General features: G+C 38.2%; 1 protein-coding gene and 1 long non-coding RNA gene across 2 annotated transcripts; both read left to right on the forward strand.

Annotated features, from left to right (window-relative positions):
• The first annotated feature begins 2,959 nt into the window (after positions 1–2,959).
• Positions 2,960–4,053, forward strand: LOC113469865. Its single transcript, XR_003393151.1, has 2 exons — positions 2,960–3,545; positions 3,926–4,053. It is a non-coding gene; the product is annotated as an uncharacterized LOC113469865 (long non-coding RNA).
• A 128-nt stretch (positions 4,054–4,181) lies between these two features.
• On the forward strand, positions 4,182–9,222 carry LOC103515044 (valacyclovir hydrolase-like). The gene is made up of 7 exons (XM_026827857.1): positions 4,182–4,193; positions 4,240–4,330; positions 4,824–4,990; positions 7,435–7,456; positions 7,710–7,840; positions 8,002–8,126; positions 8,867–9,222. The coding sequence occupies exons 1-7, from the start codon at positions 4,182–4,184 to the stop codon at positions 8,955–8,957; spliced, it is 639 nt and encodes a 212-aa protein (XP_026683658.1). The 3' UTR covers positions 8,958–9,222.
• Positions 9,223–17,283: the final 8,061 nt, after the last annotated feature.

Here is a 17,283-nt window from a genome sequence, read left to right on the forward strand (position 1 = left end):
GTTTTATTTGGGCCCCTTTTTTTTTCCCCCCCCTTTTTTTTTTAAAATTTTTTTTTTTTTTTTTTTTTTTTTTTTTTTTTTAAGTATTCTCATTTATTACCATAAAAATACTTGGGGAGGAAAAAATTATAAAATATACCTGACTAACCTCTAGGTTCTAGTTATCAGTTCCCTTTGTTCTTATCAGTAAGTATGTGAGACTTGTGAGAGGTAGGTATACCAACATAACTGATAACACTTCATTATTATGGTTTCATTTGTTTTGTGTGATTACTTGATTAGCGAGGCAGCTATGTTTACTTTCCGTTTTCCATTTCCTTTTTGAAAACAAGCACTTACAAATGGCATAACAACAGTGTTGTACTTAAACTATCAGTAATACATTACCCAGTTAACTTACATGTGTGTGTAAATCAGAATATTAAGAGTTTTTTTTTATCAAGAAATTATATGGATCTAGTTTTCTTTTATTCTTTTAATTTGTCTAGTCATTCTTACCAGCTAGTAATTGAAGTGATTCTGATTGGCATTTGCTGTCAAGTCCATTTGATTTGTACATTCTCAACAGAGCTAATCCAACAGGCTGTTGGGAGCTAAAAAGTTGGTAAAACTCTGCTAAATTGTTAATTTTATTTGGTGTTCTTGGTTTTGTTTCAGATAGAAAAAACCAAGGACTTACACATACCCAGGTATTTACGTATATACGTACATCGGATGTTACTACACAAGAGGAGGTCGCGGTGCTACTGAATTACTGATCACTTATCAGTGCCATTCCGACGTTCAACTAACGAGGAACCGTATAGTAAAATCTAGGTAGATAATCTCAATTTCAACTTGGGAAAACTCTACTAATTATCTTTTTTTTTTTTTGCCTTGTAAAATCTAGAGTAGGTACATACGTGATTTTGATTTGATTTCCTCCTTGTGGAATGGAAAATGGAAGTGAAGTGACCTTTGTACTTTTTGATCAGCTGATTGTAAATGTAAACAAAATTCTTGAAGTGTAAATAATTCCCCCTAGAGCGCAGCACCAAATACGTTTCAAACGCATGGTCGGAAAGAAGGTAAAAAAAATCTTTTACATTTTTCTCCCTCAAATTTTATTGCCAATTTGGGTAATTTAAGTATGCACAATAAATGGATGATCCATAGAATTGATAAACTTTACTTATCAGGCCCTCCTTTTCCTTTTCTGCTGAAAATAAGGTTACAAAAATTCATGCATAAAAAAAGGTTGGTACACCCGGTGATAAAACGTGACGACAGAGGGGGGAAGGAGGCGGGATTTTTTGAATTTTGAAATTTTCAAACCGGTAAAAAAAAGGAAAAAGGGAAAAAAGATAACTGAAAAAACGTTAAAAACGGAAAACCACCAAAGTTCATAAGGTAAGTTCTACGTACTAGACTACTAGTGCAAGAATTTACAAAGGCATACGAATTTAATATTTGCAAATACCTCTTCACCTCTTCTTCAAGTTACTCAAATGAAAATATACGTAAAATTTCATGCTTTGGATAGGATTTGAACTTGTGTCCTTTCACTCTTTCACCACAACCACCACAGAACTAATTCTAAGGTAAGTGTGCCAATGATTGCACTCTGGGATCTACTACAACCATATCATAGAAATGGTTAAATCCAAGGTGTTCTCAGAGACAGTGTCTCCAAGAATGCTCAAAGGTAACAACCACTTGTAGCTCCATTGTGGACATCCCCCGTTGTTGATAGGTATGCACTTACAATAAGCTCACCATTGTTGATAGGTATGCACTTACATTAAGGATTTGCTAGGGCTGTATTTTACAGTAGTTTGTTAAGGTCCAATAATTAAAATGACTGTACATTGTAGTCTTCTCATACCTGTAAGTATTTCTATTTTACTTTGTAAGAAGTTTAGCTTAGCTAGTTATGGCTAAAATTAGGCACACTGGGAAAGGAATTTCAATTGTGTTAAGCATAAATGCTTGTCACAAATGTTGTTCCCTGCTTAATGCACTACACTAAATTTTATGACTTGACTAGGACTTGAACCACCAACCTCCAGATCCAAAGTCCACCGTGCTAACCACTACACCACCAAGGTTGGTTAATTAATTACAAAAACAGGCCAACATAACAGACAAACGATTTTATGCCTAATATTATGCCAGAGTTCCCTCCCTGATGCTTGAGGATAACGAATAAGGATAATAAAAAAATTCTCGGTTTTAGGGTAATATACAGACAAAAGGAAAATTTTATTTAACATACATAAGATAGATTTTATTTACATAGATTATAGCACCTAAGGTACCATAATTTTAAAACATTACACAGCTAGCCTCAAGGCTCGCGCCTAAAGGCCATTTATGAATATCCTAGTCTCCTGCTAAATTATTAGGGAAAAAGCTTATAGAAGAAAGTTTTCCGGGCATGGGGATAGCTGCTGAAAATAATGTGTAGGAAAATAATATAAAAATTAATGCTTGTTTAATAAGACAGTTTCATGAAATATGATTTCCATTAAGGGGTAAAAATATATCCCCTCCCCTCATTCGCTTTTGCTCCTTCCCTCTCCCTTTCCTTTCCCTCCCTCCATTTCTTTTGCAAAATAAAACAGGGTGCCCCTTAAATTGATTGCAATAGATGTCCTCGATTTTGGAATGCTTTAAAACGCCCAAAAAGAACCAATTTCAGCCCCCCCTTAGGACGCGTTTCGTTCTTATCGGCACTTATCAGCTTAACATGCATAGGTGCCAGGTGGGTATTTAGGTAGGTATTAGCTAAAATTTACAAGTTGTATTTAAATTTCGGTGATGAAAAATTTCGGGAAAGTAAGAACTTGCGTACGTCGGTCAACACATTATTATTAATAGGTGAAAGGAAAAACAGATCGCTTTTTTTTTTGTTTTACAATAAAAAGCGATCTGTTTTTCCTTTAACCTATTGATTTTAATTTGTTTTACCAAGTGTTGTGTATACCCTTAAAAGTTCTAACTTTTTAAACATTATTATTATGTTAAGTTGGTCTCTTCCTGATCCCTTATGTGCCGCGTCCATTTTAGTTTAGGACTATTGCACTACTGGGTTTATACGCGACCTGGTTTGGGACTATTCCGTCGACACAAACTACCCTGACCCAACCCAGGTGGAAATCGAACCCGCGACCTAGCGCGTACAAGGCAGACACTTTAGCTAACTAGGCTGGCTTTTTTTACTTTCCTATTACTAATTTTATTGATGATGGTTAAAGTCCGGAATAGCTCTAGTTCTGCCCAGTGTCTTCATTTTAAATCTCCTGGAAATCAGATCAAAAGTCAGCCAGAAGACGTTTTCTCGGAGACACCCCTTATTCACATTTGTATAATAGAGGAATTATATTTTCATTTTCCCCCCGGAGTAATTTTTCTACAGTAATAATGTATGCTTACGGGGTGGTATCTCTCGCCAGCTCCCGTGGAATCGAATAAGATATATCCTGTCCGAATAGGACGGAAAAGTCCCTTTAGAGCAGTCTAAACAAGGTCTGGTATAAAAGTCCCTTTAGAGCAGTCTAAACAAGGTCTGGTATAAAAGTCCCTTTAGAGCAGTTTAAACAAGGTCTGGTATAAAAGTCCCTTTAGAGCAGTCTAAACAAGGTCTGGTATAAATATTTGAAAACAGGGACTGGACCTCACAATGTTCTATGTTTGCCTGGAGCTTTAGGTAAGCAACATAATGTATTAGAAAAGAAAAACAGGAGCAGTGAGTAGCAGAATTCTGTCTGGCTAGGGGACTTTAAACAGGGAGGATACCATCCTGAAATTTCCCTTGCTAAAGAAATAGCGAAGGTTGAGTGCAAGGCATCCACTCGTAAAAATTTTGTAGCCAAAATCAAATGTCAGGTCAAAGCAATCACCCTAGTAGGGCTGATTGAGAGGCTGACGAAAAACTCTAAACAAGGTCTGGTATAAAAGTCCCTTTAGAGCAGTCTAAACAAGGTCTGGTATATTTTTGTGTTTGCGCGATACGATCATCCCTTTTTCCAACACCTTTTCGACTATTGGGAATGCATTCAGTTGATTCATGGATTCTTTTAAATTAGGGATTCATTCGGTGGAATCTTGGATTTGCTCGATGGATTTTGGACTCCCCCTTTTTTTTTTTTTTTTTTTTTTTTTTTTTTTTTTTTTTAAGCAATCAATCTTGTTATTGTTTCATGTATTTTCAAGTAAGTAAATGTTCTACTTGTTTATCTTTTTAAAAAATTGTTTCAGGAACAAAAAGTGGTCATTGATAACAAAACAATAAACTATTTGAAAACAGGGACTGGACCTCACAATGTTCTATGTTTGCCTGGAGCTTTAGGTAAGCAACATAATGTATTAGAAAAGAAAAACAGTGGCAGTGAGTAGCAGAATTCTGTCTGGCTAGGGGACTTTAAACAAGGAGGATACCATCCTGGAATTTCCCTTGCTAAAGAAAGAAATAGCGAAGGTTGAGTGCAAAGGGCATCCACTCGTATAAATTTTGTAGCCAAAATCAAATGTCAGTTCAAAGCAATCACCCATTTCCCAATAAATACAGATTAGAGAAAATCTATTTTTATTTTGTTCATAGGTCATCCACTCGTAAAAATTTTGTAGCCAAAATCAAATGTCAGGTCAAAGCAATCACCCTAGTAGGGCTGATTGAGAGGCTGACGAAAAATGTCGACCCCGTCTGTACACAGGAAAAGGCGAGGAAGAAGAAGAAGAGGAAGAGTAGCAGAATTCTACCCTTGTAGGTTGTAACTAAAACACAAATAAATAGAGGCTATAACCTAAATAGAGGCTATAACCTACCGTGCTTTTGTTCCTAGGCTCAATCTGGAGTGATTTCAAACCCCAAATTGAAGATCTAAGCAAAGAAAAGTTCACCCTAGTGGTATGGGATCCTCCTGGCTATGGTTACAGCAGACCTCCAGAGCGGGACTTTTCACCAGGCTACTTCCAGAGGGATGCTGAAATGGCGTTCAAACTTATGCAGGTACGTACATATGTTTTTTTTTCTCTCCTTCTTCTTCTTTAAATGCTAGGTCGCCTGTTCGATTCCCGTCCGAGGCGGATTTTATCCTATACGGATAAGGTTCGTTCTCGGAACGGCTGGCTTTCTCCTAACCTGTCCTCCTTCTGCCTTCGATTTCGGGACGATAAGACCTTAAGCAGTAACAGTTCCCTCTGTCAAACCTCTTGAAAAAATGAAACTAAAAAATTTGGACCGATTGCAATACTTTCATTACTAGTATAGCTCCGCTATACTGTAGTAATAGAAAGTAAAAAGAGTTAAAACCTAGAACCCACACCGTTCGGTCAACAATCATCCAGTATATCACATAAAAAAATATATTCTCTCCTTTTTTCAGTTTTCAGAATAAAACATCCCGCGACTTAGCACTTACAAGGCAGGTGTGGTTCCAAGGTAAATTAGGTTAGAAAAAATAAAATTATGTAGGTCATAAAACAAATGGCTTTAGCCAGCCTAGCGCATCTGCCTAGGTCGCGGATTCGATTCTCGCCCGAGCCGGACTTTGTTTTGTCCTAAAAAATAAAATTAAAGACCCGTGAGCCAAGACACTAGTGGACCACCCTGTTTTCGAAGCTACGTTCCCCTGTAATACCAGAAGATAGTGGCTCTACCTTTGGATTTTAATTGATCGCACCACCCATTATGATCTGCTCTAGGTTGATCCAACAAGGAGTCAAGAGCTTCTATTTTTGAACGAGCGAACCGAGTTATGAGTTAGGAGTCAAGAGCTTCTATTTTTGAACGAGCGAACCGAGTTGTGAGTTTCAACTCGATTATTTTGCTTTTGGTTTGTTGGGCAATAACTCTCAAACGGTTTTGTCCGATTTTTTTTTATTTTTTATTATTATTATTTTGATAGACTGATCAGAAGAAGAGAAAGAGGGGGAGACCAAAACTAAGGAGGAGAGATAAGGTTGAGGAAGACTTGAGAGAAAAGGGAGGAGACATTGGATATTAGGGTATGGAGGGGTCGGATAAAGGAGGGTAACGCCGACCCCAAATAAAATTGGGAAAAGGTGCAGTAAAAGAAGAAGAAGAGAGAATAGTTTTTTTTTAAGAGGTTTGACAGAGGAAACTGTAACTGCTATGGTCTTATCGTCCCGAAATCGAAGATAGGACAGGATAGGAGAAAGCCAGCCGTTCCGAGAACGAACCTTATCTGTTTTGGATAAAGTTCATCCCGGACGGGAATCGAACCCGCGACCTAGCGGTTCTGCTGTTTTCGTGTTTACCGAGCACCTATATAAATATTAGGAAGTAGGTATTGAGTCTCTTGGGCTGGAGGAGATTTAGAGGCCGACGAGGCCAAACGCCGACCCCATCTGAACATGGGAAAAGGCGAAGAAGAAGTATTGAGTCTCTTCTGACGTGGGACATACTGCGGGATGGACATGCTACGACACAGACCGCACGAGTCTGCAATAGATGTTTCATCGGTACAAAATAAAAAAAGACGATGAAACACCCATCTTAAAAATAGGTGAGGTAGAGTGAGGTACCTATACTATGTGTTTATAATAGGTATCTTCTACGTACATAGATATACTTTGTATGTACCTACATACCATTATTTATTTATTATTTCTCCGTTGAAATCTTCATACATATTTATTTTAAACATATATGATTTATGTTCCTCTAATGAAATCAGCTGACATCAAAAGTCAAAACAAGCTATGAAATTAATAGAATCCTAGAGAAATGGACGTGACACAAGTAGGTCCTTGTTTTGCTAAGGCTTTAGTTCGTTTACCTAGTGAAAAGGACCGATTTTACTTAGTTCTAAGGACCTATTTTTACCTAGTTATGTTATAAGAACCCATAGCCTTTGGTAGAAACCTAACTCTTGTACCCCTGTAGCCGTACCCAAAATAACATGTACCCACTACCCATGTGTCCCACGTACTTTAGTGAATATCCCAATATCCCTTGTTAGAAAATTGATGAAAAACCTCCTTGATCGATAGGCTAGTAGCACTATGGTCGAAACTTTTCTTTCATTCCCCGAAAACCTTTGGTCTTATTTACCTGTTTTATGTACACTGCCTCGACAACATTGATCCATAGATTCACCTCGTCGATCGACGGACGGCGCGGCGTCGACTATGTGTGGACACAGCATAATGGACTAACGCAACAACCATTGACGCAAGAGACGTAACTTACTTATTTACATTTAGCGTCAATCAAGTTTTGATTTCCTCGTGAAATTTGCATTGGTAATTAAAAATTATTATTGTCTACTTTTTGAATTAATTCAATAACCATCCGATTGTGAAAGGTAGAATAACATCACCTCGGTAGCGTAGTGGTCAAGCCGCCCGCCTGGTAAACAGGAGGGCGCAGGTTCAATCCCAGTCGAGGCATGGAATTTTATCCTCATTTATTTGAGAAATTGACCTTAAACCGATATTGATCTTTATGAAAGTAAGTATAAATGTACAAACGAGTTTTTTCGTATGCAAATCAAGAATCTAGAGCCAGCCTAGTTTTCTTAGACTGCTTAGAGGGTAGCACATCTGCCTTGTAAGAGTTTGGTCGCAGGTTCGATCCCCACCCGGGGCAACCTTCTCAACCTTTGCATTCTTTTTTTTATTCGTTTTCCATACAAGCCAATAGTTAAAATGGACCTTCATGAAGTTACCGAGTCTTCAATCAAGTATTCATTCCATTTCGTCAGGTATCCGTGATCTCAGCAAATGGTCGGTTGCTATGAAATCCCCCCTGATAGAGCTCTACACCGAACCAGGGCTGACCAAACTATGGGGCCAATTCTGCGACGCGTTTCTTCACATTCTCAAACATCAGGAGTTCAATCAAGTATTTATTCCATTTCGTCAGGTATCCGTGATCTCAGCAAATGGTCGGTTGCTATGAAATCCCCCCTGATAGAGCTCTATACCGAACCAGGGCTGACCAAACTATGGGGCCAATTCTGCGACGCGTTCCTTCACATTCTCAAACATCAGGACGGAAATATTTGTAAGGACTATTTGGGCAAAATTGAGGCCCCCACGTTCATACTGCACGGAGCCAAAGATCCGATGGTGCCCAGCTACCATCCGCCTTTCCTGAGAGAGCATATCAAAAATACCAAGTAAGTACCATTTTCAATAATAATAGTGCTTATTTATACTGCTCGCATATGACTGCAAAGTCCCTTTACTCCAGGAGTAGGCTAGGACTATTATTGTGGTCAAATTCTCAAATTATTTTGAGGATAAAATTCCATACCTTGTCTGGGATTGAACCCACGCCCTCCTGTTTACCAGGCGAGCGTCTTGACCACTTCACAAGTACCATTTTCAATAATAATAGTGCTTATTTATACTGCTCGCATATGACTGCAAAGTCCCTTTACTCCAGGAGTAGGCTAGGACTAGGACTATTATTGTGGTCAAATTCTCAAATTGTTTTGAGGATAAAATTCCATACCTTGTCTGGGATTGAACCCACGCCCTCCTGTTTACCAGGCGAGCGTCTTGACAACTTCAACACCGAGGCAGGTGGTGAAGTGGTTTTCAGGTTTTCAAGCACATGGTTTTTTTACGTTCCTTTGAAAATCATTTTAGTACTTACCTACCTAGCTACCTACCCTGTTTTATGCCTAACATGAACGAAAAAATTGCACCCGTATTTAGAATATTTGTATTTTAAATATTTCAACGGGTTATTTTCTAGTGTTCTCGTGTTGACCCAGCACCCAAACGGGAAGTATTGTGTCTCTTGTCACCCATTTGATGAGGGACAAACTACGGAATGGGCATCCTACGACAAAGAACCGCTATTTCAACTGTAGATCACCAACAAGAGCATCTTTTTGCTTTCGATTTTCAGATATTTTGAGTTCAAAGATGGAAAACATAATATTCATCTCAAATATAAGACCGAGTTCAACGCAAAGGTTCAGGATTTTTTGCTATCATGATCCCCGAAACTCGTCTGTACGGTTGTTTTCTGTAAGCAAAACGGGTTTTCGGACGCCAGGATAAACAACTAGAGAGTTTCTGAAATTCAGACCCAAATTCCTGTCCACTTTTGTGGCTGAGTGGTCAAGAGCACTGACTCTCAACCTGAAGGCGCTGGGGTCAAATCCCGGCCAGGGCGGAAATTTTCTGACCGAAATTTTCCGTTCTTGGAGAGGCATGAATGTAAAGGAATTTCTAAACCCATGGATTGGAGGGGTACGAAAATGTTGCTTTTATTTCGTCTTCAAGGAGGAAAAATAAATAAAAATCAACATTTTTATTAGCCCGTCCTTCCTTTATTATTACGATAGTAATAAAAAAAAGGTATAGGGATGGACTATTTTATTCGCTTCGGTGTCTGTCTGTCTGTCCCCATAGAAGGACTTGTCCAAACCTGGTCGACCTATAAATCAAATTAAAGGTCTTTTTACCAGGAACACGAAAGTAATGATGCAAATTTTGTCCGTATTTATTTTTCGACGACTCAATTTGGTATTGTTTTCCAATATTCTAAGCTAAATTTAATGATCAAGTGGGCTGTACATATTACATAACTATGTAGTTATTCAGGTAAATAATAAGTAATTAACAACAAAAAGGTACATTTTCTAATGAAGGCACTTGAAATATTATGAATAATATTTATAAAGGGAGTGAGAGTTACTTTCCAGTGGCGAATATCGACGTTTTTTTATGTTTATAGAGGGAACTGTGACAACGGAGGTCTTATCGTCCTGAAATCAAAGGAGGCCAGGATAGGAGAAAGCTAGCCGTTCCGAGAACGACCTTATCTGTTTAGGATAAAATCCGCCCTGGGTGGGAATCGAACTTACGACCTAGCGATTGATTCTTAAATAGATATTGAATTTTCACAATCAAATATGTAATTTCGTTTCACAAAAAGAAAAATGGAAAGTAAAAAAAAGAGCATTTAACATCTCCACCAATGAAAACATATTAGTGGAGATGCCATCTTTCCTCTTCTAATCCTTCAGGGCGTAATAATTACCTATTATTTCTGTAGGCAATTGTTTTTTCTCCACCACTCATATTGAATACATACATAATTACATAGGCTCAATACATACACAATTACATAGGTTCTCAATACATACATAATTACATATGTAGGTTCATAATCATACTGTCAATTAAAGTGTAACGTTCCCAGCGAAAACATTCATAATTACGTACATAATACTTACCTACCTACCTACCTATGTAAATTGTACATACCCACCTATCTATCTAGTCCATATTTGTACTACTATACCTATGTACCTTTGATTTCAAGGGCTTCAGATTGGAAGGGAGGAGGTACCTACCCTTGATTAGATCGAGTAAATACCTAATTAAGGGCTAAGTTTCTATGGGAGAAGGATGTTAGGAAGGGAATAGACTAGAAGGTACCTACCTATCTACTTATCTATTCTATTTCAAGGGCTTTAGATGGGGAAGGACCGGGTACCTACCTTTGGGGCCTTTCTGCCCCTACACCTAAGGTCTATAGACCTAAGCCTCAGAATGGGCTTTTTGTGTAGTGAAAGGTGTTAGGAGGGGCTAGTGCTACCTGCGATTTCAAATGCTTGAGAGTGGATGCTCCAATTTTTCGGAGTCTGCCCCACGGGGTAAAACAAAGCCCGGAGGCGGGCCCCCTTGCCTCCCCTTTAAATACTCCCCTGGTAGATGGTAGATGCATCTTTAAAGTACATACCTAGGTTAAGATGGTATTACAGGTATCTATGTACCTAGAAGAAGAAGAAAAGTAAAGGAAGAAGAAAAAGAAGAAGAGGTGGGGAAAGGGAGAGAGAAATCGACACAAAGAAAATTCAATTTCGTCTTCAAGGAGGAAAAATAAATAAAAATCAACATTTTTATTAGCCCGTCCTTCCTTTATTATTACGATAGTAATAAAAAAAAAAGTATAGGGACGGACTATTGTATTCGCTTCGGTGTCTGTCTGTCCCCATAGAAGGACTTATCCAAACCTGGTCGACCTATAAATCAAATTAAAGGTCTTTTTACCAGGAACACGAAAGTGGTGGTGCAAATTTTGACCAGAGAACCATAAAGCCAAAAAAACTGGTTTTGCTAATTAAGGGCTAAGTTTCTATGGGAGAAGGATGTTAGGAAGGGAATAGACTAGAAGGTACCTACCTATCTACTTATCTATTCTATTCTACCTTTACCCTTGATTAGAGGTACCTACCCTTGATTAGATCTAATAAATATTTAATCGAACTCACTCAGATAGAGGGCCTATTCGGGGCTGCCAAAGGCCCAATCGGGTCCAAAATCTTGAGGGAACAAGGTATCTGGTCCAAATACCAAGAGAAATATATGAGACTTTACATTGTTAGATTGGTAAAGGGACTTTTTTTTTCAACAAAATACTCAAGTATATTTATTCACAATTCATGGACACATGGACAGCCATAACATAATAAATTAAAAGAAAAAACAATAAAGAAGAAGAAAGAAATATGTAACTGAAGAAAGAATAGAGGAAAATAGAGAAGAAAAGATGGCAAAAAATAAAAAGAATGAGTTAATGAGATGCTGTGTCCCATATTGGGGATGTGTTGCATCTCATGTTTTAAAGGTAGGTTAAATTATTACTATTATTAGACTTTTCAGAGCTTTCCTTTTCAGGCTTCAAGGTTTACTCTGTTGTATTCAATTCTATTTCTATCAAAATCAGACAAACCGATCTAGAGTTATTGCGAAACAGACTAATTGCGAAATTGTGGAGTTAAAACTTAGATACCTACATTGTAATATTTCGTTCGTTCGTTCGTTCGTTCGTGAAGGAGGAGGAGAAAAAGAAGAAGTTGAAAATGAAGGAGGAGGAGGAGGAGAAGAAGAAGTTGAAAATGAAGGAGAAGGAGGAGGAGGAGAAGAAGAAGAAGTTGAAAATGAAGGAGAAGGAGGAGGAGAAAAAGAAGAAGTTGAAAATGAAGGAGGAGGAGGAGGAGAAGAAGAAGTTGAAAATGAAGGAGAAGGAGGAGGAGAAAAAGCAGCAAACTTGAAAGCCCCCCCCCCTCCTCAAGCCGTCAAGTCTAAGGCTACCTACTTGAAAGAAGAGGAAAAAGAAGGAGAAGAAGAGGAGGAAAAAGAAGATAAAGGAGAAGAAGAAGTTGAAAATGAAGGAGAAGGAGGAGGAGAAAAAGAAGAAGTTGAAAATGAAGGAGGAGGAGAAGAAGAAGAAGTTGAAAATGAAGGAGAAGGAGGAGGAGGAGAAGAAGAAAAAGGAGGAGGAGGAGAAAAAGAAGAAGGAGGAGGGGAAAAGGAAGAAGAAAAAAATAATCTCATTCTGAAAGGATTTTTTAATTTCACACTTTCATTTAGGTCTTAAATTTACAATTTTTACACGAAAAATTAAAGTAATTCTGATGGTAGTCTCTTTCCATGTCTTTAATGTCGCGGGTTTGATTCTCGCCCTCGGCGGATTTTATTCTAAACAGATAAGGTTCGTTCTCGGAACGGCTGGCTTTCTCCCATCCACTGTCTCCGTTCTCTATTTCGGGAGAGTGAGATCTCCAAGTGAGAAATTATTTTTTTTTATTTATAAAATCCATGCTGTCCTTCTATGAAGGGTAGCTTAACATTCAACTTACCAATACATAGCTTGTTTGGACTATTGATGTCAGATGATTTCACGTCACTAGGTGTCTGGAAACCATTACGTCTACACACGTAGAGTATCTTTTCGTTATACAATGGCATAGATATAACGAAGAGTATTAGATTGGTACAACGTATAATGGCATAAATAGAGATATAGTATGAAAGTGGTATAACGTATAACTTTCAGAATTTATTTTCGTAGTTTACCTAACTCTATTTTAATTTTTCACTCTCTCCCTCTCATTTTCTCTCTCTTTCTCCTTATTATTTATTTTATTTTTAATTAAAAAACCACCCATCCTCTCCTCTCTCTCTCCCCCTCCCTCCTTCCCTTTATTCACTCCTTCTTCCTCGTTCATCCACCTAGCGCGTTACCCTACTTTTTTTTTGTAAAAAACCTATAAACATCACCCAAGTAAGCGCAACTGATCTATTGTTAGGTGGAAGAGAAAGAGGCATTACCGGAAATTCCCAAGGACCGAAGACGTAAAAAAAACCTATTTCGCCCCCTCCATCTTCTGCTCTTTACCTCCCTCTTTCCTTCTCTTTTTCTCTTTCCTTTCTCCTCTTCTTCTTTTTTCTTCTCCTCCTCTTCTTCTTCTCTCTCTCCTTTCTTTACTTCCTCCTGCATCTCCTCTTTATTCTCTTTTTCCTCTTCTTCTTCCTCCTCCTCCTTTTCCTTCTCCTCCTCCTTCTCCTCTTCCTCTTCCTCCTCCTTCTCCTCCTCTTCTACCTTCTCCTCCTTCTCCTCCTCCTCTTCTACCTTCTCCTCTTCCTTCTCTTTCTCCTCCTCCTTCTCCTTCTCCTTCTCCTTCTCCTCCTCCTCTTCCCCCTCCTTCTTCTCCTTCTCCTCCTCCTTCTCCTCTTCCTTCTGTTTAGAGAGAAGGAGGAGGGGAAAAGAGAACAAAGTTTTCATTGAATTTTCTTTATATGAAGAAACGTTGGAGGGAGAAAGACGGAGAAAGAAAAAGAGAAGAGAGATGAAAAATGAAAAATCTTAATATGAATAAAAGAGAGAAAATAAGAGAAAAGAGCTTTCTCTCAAGGAAAGAGAAAAAGAAAGAACTTTATGCCTATTAGTCGTTATTCCAGGAATTCAGTAACTATCTATAGGTACGTATTTGAAAAAAGGACTAAGGGTTAGGTGGTAGAGAACGCTCCTGTCACAGAGGTTCCATCACTGACGACTTTAATGGCCTAACCCTACTTATTGCACGGGTTTGTCTGGATTTTTTTTTTTTATTATTTTTTTTTTATAGACTGATTTGATAGTCAGGGGAAGAGAAGGAGAGACCAAAACTGAGGTGGAGAGATATGAGGCTGAGGAAGACTTGAGAGAGAATAGGGATGGAGAAGGGAGGAGGCATTAGATAGGAGGGTATGGAGGGGTCAGATAAAGGAGGGTAACGCCGACCCCAAATAAAATTGGGAAAAGGTGGAGTAAAAGAAGAAGAAGAAGAAGAAGAGAGAATAGTATTATTATCAACATTATTATTATTTATTTATCTTTCAATTTTTTCTTCTTTTGCCTTTTCCCTAACCATTATTTTGTACGAGAGGAATAGCGACTGTGATGGACGATATTCAAATTTGGGTATTAGCTACTATACTGAATACCTAGTACCTACTGCTGATGATATCTCAAACATGGGTATGGGTAGCTATAAGGTAGGTAGATATCTTTCTACGCAACTTTCAATGGATGCCCTAAAAGTTGGGCTAAGCTCATACGAATCTACCAAGGGTCGACAGATGACTTATTCATTGAGTAACAAGAACCTAAAGATCTCATTTCAAATGTTGATTAAAACTTTTGAAGTTTAAAATTAAACTGGGCAAAAGACCCTTCCTTAAGTACTCGTTCGTAGATTCTGAAGTACTAAATTTTGAAAAGGAAATTCCCTTGGATCACTAAAGTTAAGCAACTTCAAAGTTGTTAGTATCTGGGTAGGTGATCAACTGATCATTGATCATCCAGACAATTATTTTTTAATCCTTTTGCAGACAAAAATTAATTGGGGTCAGACAATCAATTTATTTGGGGTAGGTAAAGAAAAAAGAAAAAAAAAAAAAAAACCCTGTCTACCTAGTACCTACTTAATGAAATAATCTTCAGAAGGAAAAGAGAAGAAAAAAAGTTCTGTGTAAAAAAATAATAAGGCTCTAATAGAGTGAGATTTTCTTCCACAGAAATTATGAAAGTTTTTTTGTTTTGAGAACAGCAAACTTGAAAGTCCCCCCCCCCCCTCAAGCCGTCAAGTCTAAGGCTACCTACTTGAAAGAAGAAAAAGAAGATAAAGGAGAAGGAGGAGGAGAAGAAGAAGAAGTTGAAAATGAAGGAGAAGGAGGAGGAGAAAAAGAAGAAGTTGAAAATGAAGGAGGAGGAGGAGGAGAAGAAGAAGTTGAAAATGAAGGAGAAGGAGGAGGAGAAAAAGAAGAAGTTGAAAATGAAGGAGGAGGAGGAGGAGAAGAAGAAGTTGAAAATGAAGGAGAAGGAGGAGGAGAAAAAGAAGAAGTTGAAAATGAAGGGTGGAAGAGAAAGAGGCATTACCGGAAATTCCCAAGGACCGAAGACGTAATGTATGTGAATGTATGTTATGTATGTGTTAGATGAAAAGAAAATATAGGGAACATCCAACGAGAGGGAGGGAGAGGGAATATGTGGAGGGAGAGAGAGAAGGAGGAGGGGAAAAGAGAACAAAGTTTTCATTGAATTTTCTTTATATGAAGAAACGTTGGAGGGAGAAAGACGGAGAAAGAAAAAGAGAAGAGAGATGAAAAATGAAAAATCTTAATATGAATAAAAGAGAGAAAATAAGAGAAAAGAGCTTTCTCTCAAGGAAAGAGAAAAAGAACGAGAGAGAAAGAAAGAACTTTATGCCTATTAGTCGTTATTCCAGGAATTCAGTAACTAACAACATAGTTACCGAGTAAAAATCTCTTAGGCTTAGGTGATAGAGAACGCTCCTGTCACAGAGGTTTCACTATCACTGAAGGCCTTAGTGCCTTATTCCCTTTTTGTGTGAAACGGCTGTTCTATTACGCCAAAGTTGTTAAAAATCCAGTCTCGAAAAGAAATCAAAAAAAATAAAGTAGTTTTAGTTTTTACTCAATTTAGCCTCAGGTTTCTGCGGGTTTGATTCTCGCCCTCGGCGGATTTTATTCTAAACAGATAAGGTTCGTTCTCGGAACGGCTGGCTTTCTCCCATCCACTGTCTGCGTTCTCTATTTCGGGAGAGTGAGATCTCCAAGTGAGAAATTAATTTTTTATTTATAAAATCCATGCTGTCCTTCTATGAAGGGTAGCTTAACATTCAACTTACGAATAGCTTGTTTGGACTTTATATGTCAGATGATTTCACGTCACTAGGTGTCTGGAAACCATTACGTCTACACACGTAGAGTATATTTTCGTTATAAAATAGCATAGATATAACGAAGAGTATTAGATTGGTATAACGTATAATGGCATAAATAGAGATATAGTATGAAAGTGGTATAACGTATAACTTTCAGAATTTATTTTCGTAGTTTACCTAACTCTATTTTAATTTCTCTCTCTCTCTCTCCCTCCCTCTCATTTTCTCTCTCTTTCTCCTTATTATTTATTTTATTTTTAATTAAAAAACCACCCATCCTCTCTCTCTCTCTCCCTCCCTTATCAGGATAAAATCCGCCCCGGGCGGGAATCGAACCCGCGGCCTAGCGCTTACAAGGCAGACGCACTACCAACTAAGCTAACTAGGCTGGCTCAGTAACGACTAATAGAGCCTTTGGTAGAAACCTAACTCTTGTACCCCTGTAGGCGTACCCACAATAACATGTACCCACATGTCCCACGTACTTTAGTGAATATCCCTTGTTGGGAAATTGATGAAAAACCTCCTTGATCGATAGGCTAGTGGGTATGTAAAGTGCCTAGGGTAAGGCGGTTGCCGAACTTTGGAGAGAGAAAATCAAGTCTCAAGTCAAAGCAGCACTATGGTCGAAACTTTTCTTTCATTCCCCGAAAACCTTTGGTCTTATTTACCTGTTTTATATTCTGTCTCTCTCTCTCTCTCGCTCGACTTTCTCATTTTAATGTTGCTTTTTTTATTCTATCCTTCCTAGACCAATAATGAAAAATGTGTATTAAACCGAGAGAGAGAGAGAGAGAGATTGAGAGATTGCGCAAAACATAGCACAGTCAGTCCCTTTGGAGGGTCTATGAAACCAGGCTGGTGTTTGATTGGAATTTCAATAAAATTTTATTGAAATCAAGGCCTTTCATGTGTACATGAGTATAAAATTGATATTAAAACGAAATTTTAAATATATTTTATGAAAGAAATCCTGTGATAGAGGGATCTGCTGTAACTGCTATGGTCTTATCGTCCCGAAATCGAAGAGCTAAGGAAGACAGGATAGAAGTTCCGAGAACGAACCTTAGGTATCTGTTCAGGACGATAAGACCTCAGCAGTTACAAATTCCCTCTATCAAACATCTTCAAAGAAGAAGAAGAAAAAAAGTATTAGTTCTTTTGTACGTGTCCACACACTTTACCCATCTCTGCTTATTAGTGCATGTGCCAATTCTCCCCAGGCACTGTAACTGCTATGGTCTTATCGTCCCGAAATCGAAGAGAGAAGGAAGACAGGATAGGAGAAAGCCAGCCGTTC

This window comes from Diaphorina citri, unplaced genomic scaffold (genome assembly GCF_000475195.1).
Source record: "Diaphorina citri unplaced genomic scaffold, Diaci psyllid genome assembly version 1.1 scaffold1262, whole genome shotgun sequence".
Lineage (NCBI taxonomy): Eukaryota > Metazoa > Arthropoda > Insecta > Hemiptera > Psyllidae > Diaphorina > Diaphorina citri.

Bases quoted from the DNA above. Each gene is read 5' to 3' on its own strand.
- LOC103515044 (XM_026827857.1), top strand. The intron at 7,457-7,709 runs GTAAGTATAAAT...CCATTTCGTCAG, and splicing joins CGATATTGATCTTTATGAAA to GTATCCGTGATCTCAGCAAA. The intron at 7,841-8,001 runs TTCAATCAAGTA...AAACATCAGGAC, and splicing joins ACATTCTCAAACATCAGGAG to GGAAATATTTGTAAGGACTA.